The sequence below is a fragment of the Ammospiza nelsoni genome, chromosome Z (assembly GCF_027579445.1).
Source record: "Ammospiza nelsoni isolate bAmmNel1 chromosome Z, bAmmNel1.pri, whole genome shotgun sequence".
NCBI classification, from domain to species: domain Eukaryota; kingdom Metazoa; phylum Chordata; class Aves; order Passeriformes; family Passerellidae; genus Ammospiza; species Ammospiza nelsoni.
The window spans coordinates 50,646,633-50,667,714 of record NC_080669.1 but is presented as its reverse complement, the minus strand read 5'-3'; the positions used below and the strand labels follow the sequence as shown (position 1 = coordinate 50,667,714).

At 37.3% G+C, this 21,082-nt stretch overlaps 1 protein-coding gene across 2 annotated transcripts in view; it reads left to right on the top strand.

Moving 5' to 3' along the window:
* The first annotated feature begins 301 nt into the window (after positions 1–301).
* Positions 302–21,082, top strand: part of SREK1 (splicing regulatory glutamic acid and lysine rich protein 1) — a 33,004-nt gene continuing 12,223 nt past the window's right edge. Inside the window, exons 1-7 of one of the 2 annotated variants that reach the window (XM_059492640.1) lie at positions 302–635; positions 5,734–5,867; positions 13,499–13,614; positions 14,934–15,098; positions 16,059–16,237; positions 16,819–16,949; positions 18,386–18,500. In XM_059492640.1, coding sequence (XP_059348623.1) covers positions 475–635; positions 5,734–5,867; positions 13,499–13,614; positions 14,934–15,098; positions 16,059–16,237; positions 16,819–16,949; positions 18,386–18,500 — 1,001 coding nt within the window. In that variant the 5' untranslated portion in view covers positions 302–474. Of the gene's footprint in view, positions 636–5,733; positions 5,868–13,115; positions 13,212–13,498; positions 13,615–14,933; positions 15,099–16,058; positions 16,238–16,818; positions 16,950–18,385; positions 18,501–21,082 lie in introns of those variants that run through there. The other variant, XM_059492641.1, reaches the window with a different exon arrangement.

The window sequence follows — 21,082 nt, the reverse complement described above, 5'->3', positions numbered from 1 at the left end:
GGTTTATTCCCTAGGGTGATTAAACTGTCTCTTACTAAACGTGGCCACCAAGCGCCCAATTAAAAGGGAAGTCTCATTTTCCTCCGGGCCTCGCCCCTCAGGGGCCCGAGCAGCCCACGGGGTCGCCGCGGCAGGCCCTGCCCCGGCGCGCACACAGCGCGCGTCAGCAGCGGCCGCTGTGCGCGCGCAAAGAGCGCGGCAGGGGCGGCCCCTCACGGGCCACGCCTCTTCCTGGGCGGAGCGCGGGCTCCGCGCCGGTCCTGCCCTACGTACGGCGGCCCAGCCGGCTCCATATGAGGCGGCTCCTGGGGAAGCGGCTCCCCGGGAAGCGAGCGATCTCCACGCCGCGGGCGGCCGGAGGCCTCGCCGGCAGGGGCCGCCAGTCCCTCCGAGAACTCTTCTGGGAGCGATCGACCTCTTGGTGGGCGGGCCCGCGCCCTCGGGTGCGCGCGGTAAGGCTGGGCAGGCGCCGCCATGATGAACAGCGGCGGCATCGGGGTCCCGTTGGGCTTCCCCCTGGGCCCTACGTCCGTCATCCAGGTCACCAACCTCTCCTCGGCCGTGACCAGCGAGCAGATGCGGACGCTCTTCGGCTTCCTGGGAGATATCGAGGAGCTGCGTCTCTATCCCCCGGAGTAAGTGGGGCCCCTGCCGCTCTCCGCAGCGACGGAGCCTAGGGATGAGGGAGAGGCGCGGAGGGGCCGGGGGGTAGCGGGAAGGGCAGGGGCAGGAGGCCAGGGGCGCCATTTTGAGTGCGGGCACCAGGGGGGCGTCACGTGGTTCCCCCCCTTTGTATGGTCGGAGCTGCGGAGAAGGAGCTGCGCCCGCACTTAAGATGGCGGCGCCGGCCCTTTTCTCTCTTTCCTAAAACCCGCTTTCTGTAGCTTGTCTGTCTCCTCGCCCACGCTGGTTGCAGGCGAGCTAGACCGGGGAGTTCCAGGCCCGCCTTCGCCCGACTGCCTTTATTCTTTTTCTTTTTTCCCCTTGTGTTGGAAGGGCGCTGTGCTCCGAGGAGGAGCTGTTCGAACAGAAGCCAGAGTAGCTGAGGTTTTGTAGCGGGCAGAGGAGGGAACCTGCCCTGCCTCGGAGGTGCCCCCAGTAAGGCTTGTGCAGTAAATTAGTCCCAGGGCGTCACATCGCTCGCTAAGTTACAGCGGTTCGTGGTGTCAGCGGCGTGCGAGGGGTGCGCTCAAGTGGCAGCCTTGAGAGGTTGCCTCTCTCGAGAAGGTGATGATCAGCAGTAAAGGGCAGGAGATGAATTTTTTTTTTCTCTCGAGGCAGCAGTTGTCCTGGGAAGCGAATAATAAATGCGCTTTAAAAATTAAATCGGACTAGTGGAAAGGAGAGGGCATTATTAGCATCCCAATACGTGAGCTTTGATACAAGAATGCTCAGGCTAATAAAACTTCGTTTTGCAAAAGGGAAGAGCCAAAAAAGTTGGTGTTTATTAGTTTTGATATAGCTACATAACATCTGATTATATTTGAATACCAACCATTCAGAAAAAATAACCACTTAATGTGTAAAGGTATGGTTAAAATGAGGTATGCCTTACTGATATCTATATGGTGGATTTTTATACTGTTTTCTAGGGTTTTGTCCTGGACTTGTTCCACAGTTGGTTCTTTATATTTTTAGTTTTCTCGTGACTGAATCTGGTTTTTTGTTACAGCTGTTGTTCTTGTCTTTCACTAGGTTATATAACAGGTTTCAAGGGAAATGGGGACGTTCTTGACATTCATATACAGATAATGTCTGTGCCAATATACAATTTTGCCAGGGTATATATACGCATAAAATACTAAAATCCAGTACCATAATAGGGAATAACTTGGGAATGTCAAGGTCATGATGCTGATTAATTCAGTTTTCAGAGATAGGATGCAGGATTGTGATTACCTGCTTTACTCTTAGTTTTATTTACTGTTATTTATGCATATATGTTAGAAGTGAGGCACTTCTCTTGCCGCATACTTCTGGACATTTGAACTGACATCCAAATTGCTACCTTGGGAGAAAACTAAGTATGCCTAAAACCTCTAATGCCTTTCCTTAGAACCAAAAAACAAAGTGCCTCCTGTTGACTTTCTGAAAATGTATTTAAATAACGTTGTGATAAATTCATAAAATAGTATTTGATTGACAAGCGGCTGGGAAGCGAAGGTATCCCAAACAAAACATAGATCACTATCAGTTTGCAATACAGTTAAAAACTGAAGCTGGTTTGCAGGATGTGACAGGTCTTTTTGCCTTGATGTGTACTCCAGTATGCTAGCCACTGCCCCAGCCTAGTGGTATTTTCAGTTTAGCAGGAGACCAGTGACACCTGTAATTGGATTCTTAGTCCCAGACATGCACAGACAGTCCCATACACTTGTAACGCAGTTAAAGTTTGCCTTTCAGAGCAGGCCTCAAAATTACATGTGTAGCAGTGAGCATTCAAATGTGACCTTAGGAAGATTTTTGAACAGTTAAATGTTGAAAAACTTATTGAGCAACAATTGGGTTTTGGCAGAATGAGTTGTTTGAAAGCCGGGAGTCGTAAACTGTCTCTATTAGGTGTGGAAAGACCTGCTGTGTAATACTGCTTGCTACTGAATAGTCTGGAGTGGTCTTGAAAGCTAGAACTCTGTTGGAAAAAAACTTTTGATTTAATAAAAAGTTGAGTGATGGACTGGTTTGTCATAACACTTCCCTAGTCAAGGGCGAGACTGGATTGGCCTCCAGTGTTCTGCAACCAGGAAGTTCTGCTCTGGTTGCAACCCAGCAGGCCTTGAGAGATGGAGACACATGCCATACCAGACCTTGGCAGTGGGGTTTGGGGCCTCCTCTGGTTTGGAGCCTAAAAGTGTTCTCTTCATGAACCAGAGTATTTGGACAAATCCTAGTTTAGCATTGAGGGCTGCCACCCAAGTCAATCTCACTTGTATCCCTTATCCATTTTGACACAGGTGGATGGGCCACCTTCACTTAAGGGACATGTCGTCTGAGAAAAAGGGTTGTCATCTGTATAGTCCAATAAAAAGAATTGTTATATCCTGCAGTGATAGCAATGTAGGTGAGACTTTTGAGGCAAAACACACAGAGCCTTATTTAAACTGATCTGCCCAATTAATCCATAATATTCTATTTTACTAAGTTATTAATTTCTGTCATGTCTTCCACACCTCACACACTCCACCTCCCTGCCCTACCACCCCACCTCCTTGCCCCACTTGAGAAAATTTGGACAGTTGGAGAAATGTTTTATAGCCTTTTTTTTCTTATTACCGTAGATTTCTGAAAAAGTCCTTCTTAGGAAATACTTTGGTTGATTTTTATTCTGTTAGGAGATGAATGTTGCTGTCTTTCTACAAAGTGAAACAAAAATGGTAGAAATGTCCCAATACTATTTAGATATTTATTTCCTCTTAATTTTTTTTTTCTGAAGAGACTAACTGAATTTTAGTAACTTTGAATCAGAGATATAAGAGTTGCTTTTTGATGTCAAGGCTGTGTTACCTAAGAGAAAGATCACGAGTCTCCCTCAATTCAGCCTCAGTAAAGGCTAGCAAAATAAAGGTGACAAAAGGACTTAGAATAGGACTTGAATGTTTTAGCAAAAAGTTCTCTTAAAAAGGGTAATGGGAAGACTTTTGAGGCCCCCTTTATAAAAAGAGAGAACTCAATCACTGTTCAACCTTCTAAAATTTTAGATCTCTTAGATCTTAATGGTTTCTCTTGAGGCAACTTTTATGTGTTTTTAGTAGAGAGCGGCACCTTGTAGAGAATTTCTCCTTTCTGACCTCTGGAAAGCGCTTGGTATCAAGAAGTCTTTGTATGGCCTCATTTGCACCAGTGTTCAGACAGCTTATATTTTTTGACATATTGTCCACATAGCTTTTGTGTTCTAAATCAAGGAATACAGGAGAGTAAATCTTACAAAAACACACTTGATAGTGCAGGCTCTATAGATGTTAAAATTTATAGGGATTACTGGGGAGATCTGAAACTGTGTGGAGCAGAATTATATTTTTGAGTTGGCAATGAAAGCAAAAAAAGAAAAAAAAGTCAGGAGATACTAGAAGTCTTCAGCAGTGTGGACCATAGAACCTTCAGTGGTGACTTCAGCCATTTGGGTTATAATACTGAGGGATATATCTAAAAAGAGACAAGCAAACACCCTACAGTGATGGCAAGAAACTCCAAGACACGAGTTCCTCCCTTCCCTTAGAGTCCTCTCCCCCACCAAACCAAAGCAAATAAAAAAAATACTTTGTGGTGCTCAAAGTATCTCTAGAGTACTGAAGAAGTCACAGCTGGCTGTCACCTCTGATGCTAGAAACTGGTCTCAACAGAGATCTTACAGCTAGCTCCGAAGCTGTTCTATGCAGTTAGTTCCTTCCTGAATGTGGAAACTTGAATTGGTAAAAGCATTATCCGCCACAAATAAGTAAAAGTGAGCAGAAGGGCAGTCAATCTTAAAATGTTTCTCTATATTGTATGACGTTTCTGTCTCCCACTCTCTGTGTAGTTTTTCCCCTATGTTGTCTTTTCTTAAACAATTTTCCATCATAGATGTTTCTGAATGCCATTCTGAATTTGGCCATCTCTAGATATTATACATTTGTGCTACTGTCCTGGTAGCCAGAAACATACTACTCTGCCTGCTTGAGGCTTACATTTTTGGTTTATTCTTATAATCAATATGATGAGATCATGTGTCTAAAACTTCTGATTTGTATTTAAATCCTGAAATCTAATAGAATTTCATAGAATAACTGAGGAAACAACGTCCTTGGAATTCGAGGGGACTCCAGGATGGGTTGTGTTAAACTTGAACTGCTGCTGGTGATTCCAGAAATTTGGCAAATGTTTCCATTTTGGTTGAGACAGGACCAGGGTGAAATAGTCTGTGCAACGTTTTTTCCATGATTTCAAATGAAACTTGCTGATATTCCAGGAATACAGTATTCTGTCTTTGAGTATTTACCTGTACTTCCTTCATGCGAAGAAGTAAGCTGCTAATATAAAGGTTACAAACCTTGACTAGGGAATCCATTTTTAATGCGAACTTAGGTTGTTTTGATCAAGATTGCAATGTTTCCGTGTTTTCTTTTGGCATACAGTGTAATGGAAAAGTGAATTACAGATTTTCTTCACTTTTGTAGCCAAATGGTGTGGTGCTCCTACTTCCTCCAATGTTTCTCCATGCTACATTGTGCTGAACTTTGGCAAGTGGTTTTTGTTACCTTAGTCAGCTAAGACCCAGTATTTGAAAGCCCTCTCAAGAATTGTTTTTATCTTTGTAAGAATTAATAAAACTACTTTGGTGAAAGCCAGAGAGAGAATATTGATTATTACAGACTAGTATCTGTAGTGGCTTGTTGTCTTTCCTAAAAAAAATATATATTTTCAGGAAAAAAAGATAAACTATAAAATATTTACTGGCAATTGTAATTGTCAAGTAAGTATGCTCCTTCAAATAGTAATTTGAAATGTACTATTCAGTGTTGTGTAGCCCGATAATATAAGAAAATTAGTCTTGTTAATTAGTGATTTTGGCATACGTAAGTTTTCTTTAAAAAGGTGCTCTATCTTTTTTCACTGATACAGCAAGTGGCAAGTTAGTAGATTTCTATACTTTAGGCTTCCTTTTCTATGAAAAAAAATCTTTTTATCCCTAAGGAGTAATAGTTAAAAATATATCCATACAGTTATGACTAATTGTTATTTTTTCCTTTTATCTTGCAGCAACGCACCTCTTGCTTTTTCCTCCAAAGTATGTTATATTAAGTTTCGTGAAGCATCAAGTGTTGGTGTGGCCCAGCATCTAACTAACACGGTTTTTATTGACAGAGCTTTGATAGTTGTGCCCTGCGCAGAAGGTTAGTATTTTAGAAATTCTTCTGTAATGTTGGTCTTTGTTGTATTTGTTAATTGTTTTAAGCTTTCTATGTAAGGTGATGCTCTGTTGTTGTTTTACTTTATTTGATTGCTTTTTGGAAAAAAAAGGCCTTGAAACAAAATTGAAAACTGAATGAAAAAAGCCCCAGTTATACATGTTTAATTGAAATTCAGCATTGGCAAAAAGACAGTTGGTTTAAGTTATAACTCAGGTTTCTGTAGTTATTGCGTATTTTGAAGGAAAAGAGAGAAGAATAATTCCTTCTACTATGGTTTGTGTAGGCAGGTGTATTTGCACACAGAGTTCTCACTGAAGTCAATGGAGCTCTGGGAAGATCAGGCAATTCCCTGACACTTAACATTGCAGTTTGAATCTTAATGTATCACCTTTGCTGTAGAGACTTTTTTGCTGATTTGTGCTTTTTTAAAGATACTGATTATTTCTGCAGTTTTAGAGTGAATCCCAGTTTTGTCTTGCAGACATGGTATACTCATTTGGCCATTTTAGAGTCATCTAATCCAAGATACTTAGCACTCAAAATACTGTTTGAATATAAATGTTTATCTGCTAGTTTAATTTTTAAACTTTTTACTTTCTTGTTACTGTTGAAAATGTTACTTCATGTGCCATAAAACAATTTCCTTATGTATACTGGTACTCCTTTTTGTTTTGGGTATCTGGTTAAATATACAGTGATTTGTCCAGAATACTCCCATCATTAAATGTTCTTAAGAACATTACTGATGTAATGTAATTACATTAAAAGTCTTCATGAGATAAAATACTTGATTAATACATTGACAGATGTTCCTTCCCCTAGCTCTGAGGCCACGCTTTTATAGATGTGTTGAGTACATGACGATTTGTGTTCTTAGTAGAAGCATCCGAGATTTGAATACAGTTACATGAAGCAGGGTCCTGTGGCAGGCATATCAATGGATTTAGGCAGAGCCCCATTGACTTCACTGGGATCACTGTGGAATTTAGCCTCTGACTGATAGCTGGACCTTTTGCCTCCTTGGAATGGAATCATTCCAGCTGATGGAGTGAACCTGACTTTACTTTCAACTTAGTTGCTGTTTTGCCATGAACAACAATATGTAGAGTGATTGAACTGTAAATTGCAACAGATCAAGAAATACCTCTTAATAACATCTCTAGCTGCAAGAATCAGGTTTTGGTTCAAAAAAAAATACTATTGACTTCTTGCAGTTTGTTAACAATGGTCCCAGAGTACCATGTTTTGGCGTGTTTGCTGCATCATGATCTAGATAGTGTGAGATGAGTGCTGCTATAATACTCATTTGGGACGTTCTTAACAAGCTGATAGGTCTCAAAAATTTCACAAACTATAAAAGTGCTTTCACTAGAGGCTATATTGACCTAAAGTGTACTGCCTATTCTTGTAGCTCTCTTAGGCAGGTCATACAGCACATACGTTTACCTTTGTAAAGCCTAGGTTTTTAGTTCCTTTTGTGTCTTGTTTTGGGGACTCTTTGTTTTCATATTTTTAACTTGTTCTTAAACCACAAAGGGAATATTGCTGTATGCACTGGAAAGTGTGTAGAGGCTAAGCGCACCAGAGTCTCCAATTGAAGAATTGCCCCATAATAAATAGGCTAAAGATTATTCTGAATCTTAGTTTTATATTTCATCAGTAAGATCTTAACACTGGTTCAGTATTACCAGAGAGGGAAGATGGCTGCCTAATGAGGGAACAACACTTCCTGGTGTTTTTCTTGTGATGAGCTCACTGCCTGACATGATATGGCAACAGGCAGGTAAAGCTATATTTTCCTGTGTCTTTTGTGGTAGACAGTGAATGAAAGGAGAATAAGTCAAAATTCTGACAAATCTTGTTCCAGCTCTATTGATAACTGGCTGATCAGGCATTTCTGAGAAGATGTGATCACTGTTCAGAATCATTCTGGACTCCACAAAAATGTATGCATAATTAGGTGAACAAGGTTTTGAGATTGCTTTTTTGATGTCAGAATGCTGTTCTCTGTGACTTTGTATCAGAATCACTCATTTATAAAAAGATGTGAATTTATACAAATTTAACTTTCTGATGAATTTATTATTGTGTGGAATAAGTATGGCTTTGGAGACCATGGCACAAACGTTTTTTCACTATGTATCATACGATGCACTGTTAATGGAGTCAGTGAACTGGATCATGGGTTTTAAAAGATGGCTTTTTATCCTACCAGGAGGTAAAATTATACCATTGACCAACATTCCCACTAATAAACATTTAATGTGTGAAGTTAAACATAGGGGAGAGGTAAAATGGAAATCTAAAAACATGATTCAAAAAAATAGAAAAAAAAAAAAAACCTGGCATTTGGAGTGTATTTAAAGAGTGGTAAATCAAGGAGGAAATCACTACAGAATGAAATCAATGTAAAGTATGTGACATTTGATGAACAAATTAACAAAAATGTTATTGTAAATGAAGACCATTAAGCTGTGAAAATACAACTTTTTGTGTGTGTGTATTGGTAGGTTTTTCTTTAAATATCCTTTGAAAATGCAAAGATGAAAGCTAAACAAAGATGCCACCCTAATCTTTCTAAATTTTATGTCCACATTATCTGGTAGATGGATTTTGACTATTAATTTGGTTTTGTATGTTTTCTCTGTGTGATATTTGTGCATTATTAGATGACTAGACTGGCCAAGGCAGACCTGTTACACTTGCCTGAGTTAGGCATTGTTTGCCATGCCACTAAACCTGCCGCCAAGTGAAACCTTCATGGGGGAAATGAGATCGAAGTCTGACCTGCTGAAGATGGACGCCCTGTCTCTGTTTTTGTTTTATTTTGCTTTCTTTCCTTTGTTTCTTTTATTTTTATTTTATTTTGTCCCTTTTTTGTTTTGTTCTGTTAAATCTCTTTCCCTTGTACTTGTGAACTGGTACTTCAGTTCTGTAAAATGATGTTTGTAAAGGATTCACAGTGTTTGATTTTGAAGTTGACTTGAAGCTGCTTATGAATGGTGGATGGTATACGGAGAGTTTAGAATATGATTCGTTTTTAGTGCTCTGAATTAAGGATAAATTTGATTTGGAATTTGTTTAAGTATCTAAATTGTGTAGATGAGTACATTGTGTCAGAAGACAGGAATAGTGTTTTGAGATGCAGTCTTCCATATGTTGTGCTTTATGAGTTTATCTTGGAAAAGGACAGTTAAAACTCTTACTTCTGGAGAAAGCGACTTTAGAAAGTAAAGTTATAATATTTTTCTGCTACTTTCCCTCAGCAGAATGTTCTATTTTATGTTGCACCAGCTATTTAAAAGAAGGTTTACTATTTATGTCTAACATGATGAGTTTAAAATAATTATTTCTGAAATTGAACTTTTATGAATATTGACTGTCATGAAATATTCGTTTACTTCTGATGAAATCTTTCTCCAGTGAGGTCAGTTGGTAGTAAGATTTCATAATTTTTTCTTTCTGTAGCTCTCAGAAAAAAACTATTTACCACTCATAAGTACAAATGCAGCCTGAAGTTTTGGTTGGAGTATGTAATGTGAGACACCTTGTCTTTTAACACTGTTACTTGTGGGAAGATTGAATCAGTTATCTTTGTGTGTGTGTGTGTGTGTTGCACTTTTGACATGCTCTAGTGGTGATTATTTCAGGAAGATGTTTTTAAAAAAACATTAAAGTCAGAAAAAAGAAAAGGGTTTTTGCAGTCATCCCAGAGTCCCAGAAGCCCTGGCAGTTCATACTGGAGTGACTGATCCCTAAAGGATGTTCTTCTTGTGAAACAGAAGTCTTGGTGGACAAAGTGGTGTGTTTAGTCCTCAGACACTGCTCTTGCCCGCCAGCTGCACTGGGATCTCTTGGTTTCACTCCGTTCACCCGACTCTGCACTGCAGCTGGGAAGAGCTTTGAGTTGTGATCTTTGTTGGATTTGGCTGTGACAGTTGTAATTGCCAGTAGCTCTAATCTCTTTATTCCCTTCTGCTAATTCCACTAAGATTCATGAGTTGGATCTAATAGAAATTATTTTATTTCTAATCATACATGTTCCATTGATGTAAAATAGAAGGAAAATAATAACCTTTTTAATGTTTAAAGTAGACTATGAACTCTTCACTGTTTTTAAAACAAGCAAGCTCATTGCAGGAGCACTTTTGGATGTGAGAGTTAACTGTAGGTTCACTACAAAGAATTGGAAATTAATTTCTTTGGAGCGCTTGAGGAATAAAACAAAATGGGAACCCAACAAAATGGGTTCTAGTATGGACTAGGTTTTCTAGGGCTCTTTAGACTAATGGTACACAAAAGTAGCAATCACAACCGTGCCTTTAAGCCATGCCGGGACAATGTACATTTGCTTCCAGATTCTTTTGCAAAGGGGAGAATCAATAAATGATCATGGAACCTGCAGTTTACTAAGCAGAAGAGCTTCTAAGAAATCTGTCTAAGGATGTGGTATAGATGTGGCATAATTATTTTGACTGCTCCCTCATTAGAAAATAAATATCTTCACCTCATTCTTACTCAGATTTTAAATACTATGTTCTAAAAATGAAAGTATTATTTTTAAACTAAATTGTCCTAAACTGTTGCGTCATAACCCACATGTTTTGATGTATTCAGTGGGCTTGTATTTCCTTTACAAATACAACCACAGAGGTAAAACTGCAAAATTTAAAGCTTTTAACTCATGAAGTTATTTGGACCTGCATGTTAATTTGTTTTTCAAAACTATTTAAAGAATATGGAGGTAGATACTCAAGATACTGGAGATTTATTTTTGTTCCTCCACAATAGTGTTCTCTAGAATTCTTTTAAAACTTGGCATGGACTTAAAAACTGGAAAAGTTTTTCTGAAGAGACAGTGTCGTTGAATATACAGGCAAATTTTCAGGGTTCTGTCTGTAGAAATAGACCCTTTCTCATTCTTGAAAACAAAACAAATGAATCTGTCTTTGTGATGTGGAACTGACCAATTTGATTTTTGTATTTAAAATAGAAGTTCACATTGTTGAAAGACCAAAGTATTCTGGAAATAATGCTGCAAACTTTACAATTTACATATGCATGCTGTTCATTCTGGGAGCTGCTAGAGTGGTGAACTTAAATGAAATGTTCAGTGGATTTCTGGAACAATGTTTCAGCAAGTTAATTATTTCAGTGCTATGATCCATATACTTAAAGTTTATGCTTCTACTGAAGTCACTTTTTGAACTTGAGTCATCATTGTCAGTCTTAGTTATATATGCCTAACTGAGCTCCTGTTTAAAAGGGCTAAATGCTGAAGCGTTTTATAAGTTTACTTGGTTAAGTGTGTATTGAATTGGCTGTATGTAAGTGCATACTTAAATTAGGCATATACTTATGTACAGTACTGACTAAGGATCTCCGTTAGCATGCAGACATACCACTATCAGAACCATTTCTACCTTTGGATTTAATTGTGCCATGTCTCTTGATCCATAGAAACATGGAACATGAAGCATGCATGGGTAGCTGTTTAATTGCAAGATGTGAACTGTTAAGGATAAGTTCTGGTTCATTACTCATTTGAAAAAACTTTAATACTTTGATTTTCAGAACTGGTACATAATTCTGTGCCTAATTTGCATGCACATCTGCTGGAACTCTATATTCAAAAGCCTGTTAGTAGGCCTACATATTAGGCAGGGTACACAGAGTACCTGATACTTTTGAGCAATCAGGCAAATCAGGTACACCTCTCATTGCATGCCTGACTTCAAAATGAGATCTATTAAGAGTGCTGAACATTGTGATGTGGTGGCTTAGATTCATGCATGTTTTTTAAAAAGTCCTGGAAGTCATTATTGCACAGTTAACTGCTAAGTGCTAATAATTTTCCTGTTTTTCTCTCTTAGTTAGCAAAATTAAGTGGTTTCTTACCTGTTGAGTTGCAAAGTGTCTCAAAATTTAATATAAAAAAATAAATATAAATAGGAAGCATGAAAAAAAGGGTACTGTTATTTTAACTGTTTTGTTCCACTCATGCTACATATAAATTAAGTTTCCTTTAGATTTGTTTTGTCATTCAGTCATATCCAGCTGTAACCCAAACTTTCCCACAGATCTGTAGAGCAGGTTTGCAGCACTTGTTTCTTTTAATTTTTTAAATTAGTATGTTTTCTGTGGTGTCAGTTGGAACTCATATTGCTAAACCTGCATGATGTTTTGAAACCTACCTTGAATTTTCCTTTTCAATAAGAATATTAATCTTCAAATTTTGGATTTAGATGTTTTGTAAAGGAAACATCCATCTGACATATTTGTTAAAACATGCAGTTTTAATCAAGGCAGGAAACCGCTGGCACACTTTTTCTGTATTACTTGACTACTAAAACAATGTTGAAATAAGAGCATTTACTTATATTAAGATCCATGGGGAAGTACCAGAAGACTCAGTTGGTTAGCATATGTACAGTTATGCCATTAATTTTGAACAGATCGTAAATACCAGTGTAGTTAGAACTTCCTTCACAAGTTTTTTAGCTTTGTGTTTAATGTTTGTGCCAGTTTTAGTCCCTTTGCGTTTCAAATTTAAAATGTACATTTAATTGTAATCACAATTGTTTAATATTTAATGTTTTTTGTTTTGGAGATATTTTAGGGGTTCATTTAGTAGTCTAATCATGGCTAACATTCAATGAAACCAACATTTAATTCAGATTTGTTATTACTTACTTTTGGTATTACAGGAGGACTATAATCAGGTCAAAATAGCAGGAAGTACTTAGGTTGGGAAAAGAGAGCTAGTTTAGCCTGGTCAAGCTGAAATTATGGTTTTCTTCATTCTCAGTAAATTTAGAGTTAACTTACCAGTTTCAGATAAACTGAGGTGACTAGAATGTGACAGTACAAATAAGTTTTTTCTACTCTTCCTTCCTCCACCTTCAACTTCACTTGTGGTGTGTATTCTGTGCAGTCACAGTAGTTCAATAGTTTATTATTTTATGTTTTATTTATTTTGACATTCTAAGCAGGTAACACCAAAGGAATAAAGAAAAGCACAAATTTCAGTCAGCACATACTTTGGTTTTTTCTTTTTTCTTTTTTCTTTTTTCCTTTTTTTTTTTTTTCTTTTCTTTTTTTTTGTTTTCTTTCTTTTGCTGATTTGGTTATTTGCCATTTCTGGGGATTAAACTTTAAAAAATGTTCTTCTTTTCTGTATCTGATGTTCTGTGTGCTATTAGTGATGCAGCCAACACGAACGGTTGTCATGTGTAAAACAACTTTCGATCACCGCGAAAACACCGCCCTGGGAAAGCGTCCATGCTTGATATCGTTTGGTTCATGAACGTTAAGTTTCCAGTACAGGTGACCCATAGCTCAAAGTGTTAAATAATTATATACATTATTCAGTTTTTAAAATAATAATCCATTAATGAGATTGCTAGTCTTTGAAGTTTTGCTCACTTTTGTTTTTCCTAGTAGAGCAGGGTAAAAGGAAAAACTTAAGTTATTTGTTTCTTTGTAAGGATCTGGTAGATAGATTCATTGTTATTTATTACATTTTTAAATGCAAAGGTAATTGTAAAATCATAGAAAGAGTAACATCTGGCTAGTGTTCCAACTCTGTGTAATGCTTTCATTTGCTTCTTCAGGTAAAATCCCAGATGAAGCCAAAGCCCTGTCTCTATTGGCGCCTGCTCCTACTATGACAAGTCTGATGCCCGGTGCAGGGTTGCTTCCTATACCTACACCAACTCCCTTGACTACAGTAAGTGAAGTTCAGTGTCTGTATATTTTACGGTTTCCTTTGTTCTCGGTAGCCTTTTCTGTGGACAGGGAATGAGGACTATCTAGTCAGTGGATGTTGCACTGAGGGTTTAGCTGTGTTGACTGTCCTGAGGATTGATCAGAAGATATCCATGTACTACCTTCCCAGGGTTTTTCTTTCAGATAACTGTTTTCCAAAATAGTGGGTAAATACTGGTTTTGATTTTTGTTCGTTTTTAATTGCTGTCCTACCCTGTAGGGTCATTAATTTGCTTCAGTGGTAGTTAGCACTGACAAAAAAATTATTAAAACCTAAGTCACATTGACACCAGTTCTTCAGAATATTAAAAGCTGCAGTAGAGACTTTTCCTTGATATCTCTGTGGCAAGATTTTTGACTGTGAGACTGTCTTAACAATGGTTTCACTATGAAAAGTGGAGGAGGTTGGTTATGCTATTTTTCCTCCATTTCCTTTTGCCTCTGTAAGCCTTTCTTGACATCAGCAAGTTGCTCTGGTTTATTGAAGGAAAATTTAAAATTAAAATAGAGTAGTATTTTTCCTTTGTTACATAAAAGAAGGTACTGATGGGTTATTAAGAATTCCCCACACTTCTTAGAAATTAATTTCTTGAAAAGGCAGTTGCTTTCTGGGTAGAGAAAATTCAAGCCAGGAACTCAATGGACCGATTTTGTAGTGATTTTTAAGTGACTTTTTATAACATTTCACAAGAGAGTTTTCCACTTCCAGTTACAAACATGAGAGCTGTATACTTTTCACATCCTCTAAGTATGAGTGGAAGAGCTTAAAACATTCTTTGCATTTCAACTGTAATTAATTTTGTCTTGGGTGATTCATTTGTCCAGAATACGGTTATGTGTCCTTTGATCCTGAGCACTGGAAGTTCCCTTCTTTCCTTGCTGAGCAAGATCTCAGCCATTCCTTATCCAGTCCAAATAATTGTTTCCAAAAAATAAGTATACTAGCAGTGTCTGAGTCTTACTCAATTTATTTGACTCTAAGCATTAGAGCCTGTATGTTCTGTGATTAATATAAATCCCTGTCCAGATCTCTTTCGTAAGATGTTAACTGATAACCGACAGAATATCTTAACTATGGAAGCTTATTTTTGGGTAGGTTTTTCTTTAAAAAAACCTGTTGTGCTGTGACCTTTAAAGTATTGCTTGTACTCATTAGATCTGTTTTTGTAGAAGTATTAAACAAGTATTAATAAATGGAATATCTTTTGCCAAGTATTAAGAAATGGAATATCTTTCACCAGTGCTTGGCTGCAAACTGTATTCTGTGCTTGTGTTTTCCAGCTTGGTGTTTCACTTGGTACTTTAGGGGCTATACCAGCAGCAGCATTGGATCCTAACATTACGGCACTGGGAGAAATACCACAACCACCAATTATGGGAAATGTGGATCCATCCAAAATTGATGAAATCAGGAGAACAGTCTATGTTGGAAACTTGAATTCTCAGGTAGCTTTTTATTGTTTCTATGTTGTGGAAATACTAACAGAAGGTGTGAAAATGTTATCTGTGAATTCTAATCTTACGTATTAAAAGAGTTTCTGTTAGTTAATGGCAACATGAATTAAAACAAAACCCCCTAAATTTTTTTTTTCATGATGTTTTGAATTTTGAAGGTTCATGTGCCAGTCAGATTAGACCAGGTGTTGTCAGAATACCAGAGAATCCACTGTAGATCATTTAAAGAAAGCTACTTCTAATTGTGTGCTGATTAAATGTACAGTTTGCTTGTGTTAGATGTGCAGTCCTCAGAAGTCATGAGATGATGGTAGCTGTCCTCCACAGCACTGTGTAGTTGCTTAAGTACAGTAAGATGGAATGATGTGTCCTGCTGGAAGCTGCACAATTAGCATAAATGTTTTTCAATCAGAAGCTTGGTTTTTTTGAACGACGGTCAGATTAATTATTAAGTATTACATTTCGTAGTTTTTGGCTTCTGAAACAGCTACTGAGTGTAAAAGTACTGTTGATTGTGATGAAATAAAACAGACAGGTAGCTAGAAGAAAGTAAAATCTAAATCCTTCAATATTGTGTGGATTTTTTTGCTTTAGTTGATCAAAAGTCACAATTAGTACCTTTGAAACGGGTATAAGGAAATTTCTTACCAGTTACTTCAGATTAGTTACCTAAAAAGTGGAAAATCCCATGTAAATTTCTTTTCTTTTTTTTCACCTAGATGAAGGACTAAGGGCTTGTGACTGTACTATTTAAAAGTGTAGAATATTCTTTCGATTAATGGAAGAAAGTATTCACTTCTTCAAGACTTAAAATGTAACATTCCCAATGATGCTTTGTAATGATGCTGAGATATCATTCCAAAATTCTGTGGCTCTTAGACTACCCAATATATTACATAATTTTCATTGTGTAGTTTACTTCAAACTGAGCTCTTCAACTCTTTTTCCCAGACTACGACAGCAGATCAGCTGCTTGAATTCTTTAAGCAAGTTGGAGAAGTCAAATTTGTGCGAATGGCAGGTGATGAGACACAACCAACACGATTTGCTTTCGTGGAATTTGCTGACCAAAATTCTGTACCTCGAGCTCTTGCCTTTAATGGAGTTATGTTTGGGGATCGGCCACTGAAGTAAGAAATTAATTACCCATATTACTGTTGAATGAGACATTTCTTTTTATCATTATACACACATTTATAAATTATGTGTAGCAAAATGCTGTGACTAATTTTTTTTCAGTATATGAACCTGTTGTTAACAAACGAAAACATTTTTATCAATTCCAGTTTCACAGTTTGGCATAAATTTCTCTCAGTAGAATATGTATAGCATTGAGTAAAACACATTTATATTAATCTTGAGGTAGTGTAAGCTATAATAGTGAAAAAGATCTTTAAAGTCCATAGTACTAATTAAGTTATCAGTATGATGTGTATGTAGTTAGTAGGTATTAATGTGAAGATTTGATCTGAAATAGAGAAGTAACTTCCTGGACTTCTAAAAATATTGTAACATAAGAATGCTGTGCTGCCTTTCTTTAAAAGTGGTAAGATTTCAAAGTAATAAAAGATGCTTTGGATACTTGGAACAGATGGGTGTTTTGCTAGACTTTTAAGTTTTTAATTTTATACAAAGTTGTTTCCTTACTTGTTTTTCATTTGCCCTGTTCATACATTTAAGAATGAAAGGTTGTTATTTTTCTTTAATTTAGGATAAATCACTCCAATAATGCAATAGTGAAGCCACCTGAAATGACACCACAAGCTGCTGCCAAGGAGCTAGAAGAAGTGATGAAGAGAGTAAGGGAAGCTCAGTCTTTTATATCTGCTGCTATTGAGCCAGGTAGGTATATTGTGTTAATTAATAATTACTTGAACAGGTGCATTCTGTGTTTACCTTGGTACACATTTCAAGAACATTTGCAGACACAAGAGTATCAAGAGCTATTCAGTCAGTACATGTTGGGGAAAAAACCAAAATAATCAAAATTCTGTTCATGCATCTAAGCAGTGGCAGGAAGCTTTTTATGTCATCATATGTTGTTTTCAGATGCATGTTCACTGAATGTTTTCAAACATTGCAAATTTAATACTAAATCCATACTTAATGATGGCACTTCTTAAGTTAAGAGCACTTGAAAACATTTAAAAGAATATGCTTTCTATTTTTTGTTGTCTTTTAGCACTCACTGGTGCCATAGTTTTATGATGAGCATGAGCTAGCTTGGTTCTGAAAGCTGTAATGTTATGCTTTCCTCATCTATAAGCAGCAAGTGAATTTGGTTTCTTTTTCATGATTCCTAAAGGCTGTATGCATCCTTAAAGCAAATGAGATCAGAGAATAAATCTGGAATAAATATTAACATATTGTAGAGGATTTCTTTTCATGGGGATTGTTTCGCTGTTAACACTGACATGCCAACTCAGGGAGGAATGTGGTGTTGTGTTGAGAGGTCAGACATCGCAGTGGTGATTTATGTTGGCTTAAACTGATTGCAAAACCACAGCATAAAAAAAATCTCAACTTTGTAAACTTTCTGCTTCTTCCCATCAGCAACTTTTTGCCATTCTTATTAACAAACCCAGATATCGTCTTGTGTTGGTATGATAGTGTGGAGTCTTGAGGGTTGTTTGGGGGAAATTTTCTACTGTGTTTTTTGTTTAAAAATAAAAACTCCAGCACTTTATCACTGTAAAGCAACAGAATAGCAATTAGGCTCTTAACTGTGGTGATATCACTGTTAAGGTTTCTATTGACTTTCTGCCCTTCAGTCAGACTTTTCAGCCTGTTCTATTCTTCCTTTCCTCCTATGAAACAATGTGGAATAAAACATCAGTATTTGTACAGTGTTGGAAATATCTAAAAATACAGACAGTAATACTTATATTCTGTGCTTGTTTTCAAAATTATGTCCTCTAAATTTACTCTATTCTTCTCAAGTTATTAAAAAAATAAGAAGGTAATTATATTAAATAAATAGAGCAAAAGGAGGACGTGTTATGATCTTGTGCATTGTGGCAGCAACATAAATCCCATACTCATAGTAGAGCTAGCTGTTTATAATTATCTGGTTTATGTGTACTGCTGCAGGATGGCTGCACTCAACGAGTATATGCAATGACTTTCTTGGATGTTTCTGAAGGATATTTGCAAAGGAGGAAGATGTGCAGAGAGTAGGCCCCTTGCAATATATGTGGTACATTCCACTTGTGCCAGATTGTTAACTGGGATCTTTAAATGTTCTGAGCTTACACTGCAAAGTGGTTTTTTCCTCTCAGAGTCTGGAAAGAGCAGTGAAAGAAAAGGCGGTCGATCTCGTTCCCATTCTCGTTCAGAATCCAGGTCTAGCTCAAAATCCCGATCTAGAAGGAAAAGATCACACTCAAAACACAGGTAGGTATGCTTTTTGTTTCAGACATATTGGGATTTTTTGGAAGATCATGTTGGGATTTTTTGCAAGGTGCTGGTTACTGATATTTTTTAGTTATAGACAAGTGTTGCTGTAAAGATAATTAACTTGCACCCAGAAGATCAGCATAACCAGAAATTTTCTCTGAGTAGATACTGTTTTCCTCTAAACCCTGAATGTTTATAGGATTACTTTCAGTTTAAACATTCTAGAAGGTACTTCCTGTGTAATGTAAAATGAGTTCTGTGGGTTTTTGTACATTTTATGTTTTTGTGCATTAGACTGTGTAGCCAAATAACATTTTGTGACCTGTATTTTAGAGAGAAACCTGCATTTTGTGTATGAAGCATATAACTTACTGGTAACACCTGAGCAGATGGGTTGGCTGGTTTTTTGACTGGTTTTGGTATTGTTCTCAACTTCTAAGCATTGAGTTAATTTTGTCCTCTAAATGTTTTTAAAAAGCATATGGAAAAGGCTTCAGGGGCAGTTTCTCATTTTTCAGGTTTTGTTTGCTTTGCTAAATTTATTCAGTTCTGAAAAAGAAAATTATCAGATAATTCTTGAAGATTAGGATTTTTCTCTGTGAATGAAACAGGCTTGTTCTGTGAGAATTATAAAGGCTTCCCAAAACGGTCCAGATTCTTTCAGTGTCAGGAGTATATTCTGAGAACCTAGGTAAATAAATTTAAAGATATTTGGCTGTGTTAAGGATGAAAAAAAATACCAAAATTTGGATTGTTATTTGATTGCTTTCACTTTTAAAAGGTGGATGTTGTCCATATTGCAGCAGCAGCTCTGAGACATCCTTTCATTCATGTCTTCAAACAAGACTGCTAGGATACTTTTAAATTCAGAAAATCTGGTGAGAGGGGGTTATCATCAATTATACTATCAAGTAAATGTGATACAAGTGCAGTCTTCAATTTTGCAACAGTAGGGAACCACAGCAGGTGTTCTCTAGTGACTTCAAAATGTCAGGTGCCTTTTTAATGCAGGAAGGACCCTTTGGTCACTTCCTTATTGCTTGCTTCTCTGCTATGTCCATAACTGAAGGCATAACTGAAAAACAAACTGGTTTTTGTTCAACAGTGCAGTCATTTCAGTATTATCTTGTATTGGCACAAACCAAATGAAATTCTAGAAGATAAGCTTTTCTTGCTTTAAATGTGGAAAACCTGTTCCTTAAACAAATGATAATTATTATATTTTACTATGTTATGTTAAATTGTGTAATATTGCCACTGCCACTTTTGAGAACATGCTGAAAAAAAGCCAATCTGACTTGTTGAAGCAGCTTCATCCATAAAAATAATCTATCCTTACTGCTTCCCTGTTTCACTGTTTTATATAACATCATTTTCATCTCCGTGACATAAAATTTATTGAAGGTTATGCTTTGATTCACATAATTTGCAGTGCAATAAATTGCACTTGCAGGTGATTTGTATTTCTCTGCTGATAAGGAGAACAAAGCTGTAGCTAAAAAATGGTATTCTCTCTTCTTGGTATATTTTACTGATGCCATTTGGAACTACCTAAAAACAGAGGCCAGACAAACTTAAGGGAATAAAAAGCAGTTACATTTATTGAAGGACCTCGACATACACTTAGGGCAGACAAAGCCCTCCCCAGGGGCTACACCCAAAGTGGACCCAAAGCAGGTCATTGGTTTTCACACTTTTATAAGTTTGGTTTATTTGCATATTGGGGATTAATCTTTCAATTACAGCTTCAAGTAATGAAGTAATTTACCCCAAGTTTGCTTTCCCCCTAACTCACTCTTGTTTACATTTCTCGGGGCCTGAGAAAGTAAGGTGTCCTTGACTCTCAGGCCTGGAGAGGAGTTGCTTTGTCTGATCAAAATGGGAGAACAGTAGCTAACACTCTATATGGAGTTATTTAACTAAGGAATTGCAGGATTACAAATGTATGAAAAATATAACAGCTAAAATCCTGAGGCATCATTCAACTCTGTGTCTTGAGCTGTGGAAGGTAGGTGCGGTTGTTACTTTTTGTACTTCACAGTTCTTCTGGTTTTATTCAGTAATATATGTGATCCTTCTCTCTCTGGTAATTTAAACTTTGTGGTGCCTTGTGAAGCGAAGTGAAGCCAGTGATGTGGTTTTCTGAAACTTAACATGCAAATACAGCTTTTTATTTTTGTTTCCCTGGGGAAAAGGGTCTTCCAGAAATTAGGGAGTATTTTGGGAAAACAATTTCAAGTGCTGTTCATCAAATCTGCATAAGACTTTTTTTAAAAATCAGAGTATCTACACTTTAATTACAACTGAAATCCATGCTAACAGATCCTTTTATGTGGAAGGGTAACTTGACTTTATGAATTTAAATTACAAGGATGGATAACAGAGCAAGAAGAGATTGTTGCAGCCAAAGTCCTTTCTTTGATGACTCAGACTTCAGTAAGTGCCTGGGCCTGGAAAGGAAATTAAATGTAATTTATTATTACAATCTGCTGCAAATTGCCAATCAGATTTTATGCAGTGTCATTTTGTGAAGACAGCTGTTGTAAATTGTAGTAACTTCTATTTTCTGGATTCGTGGA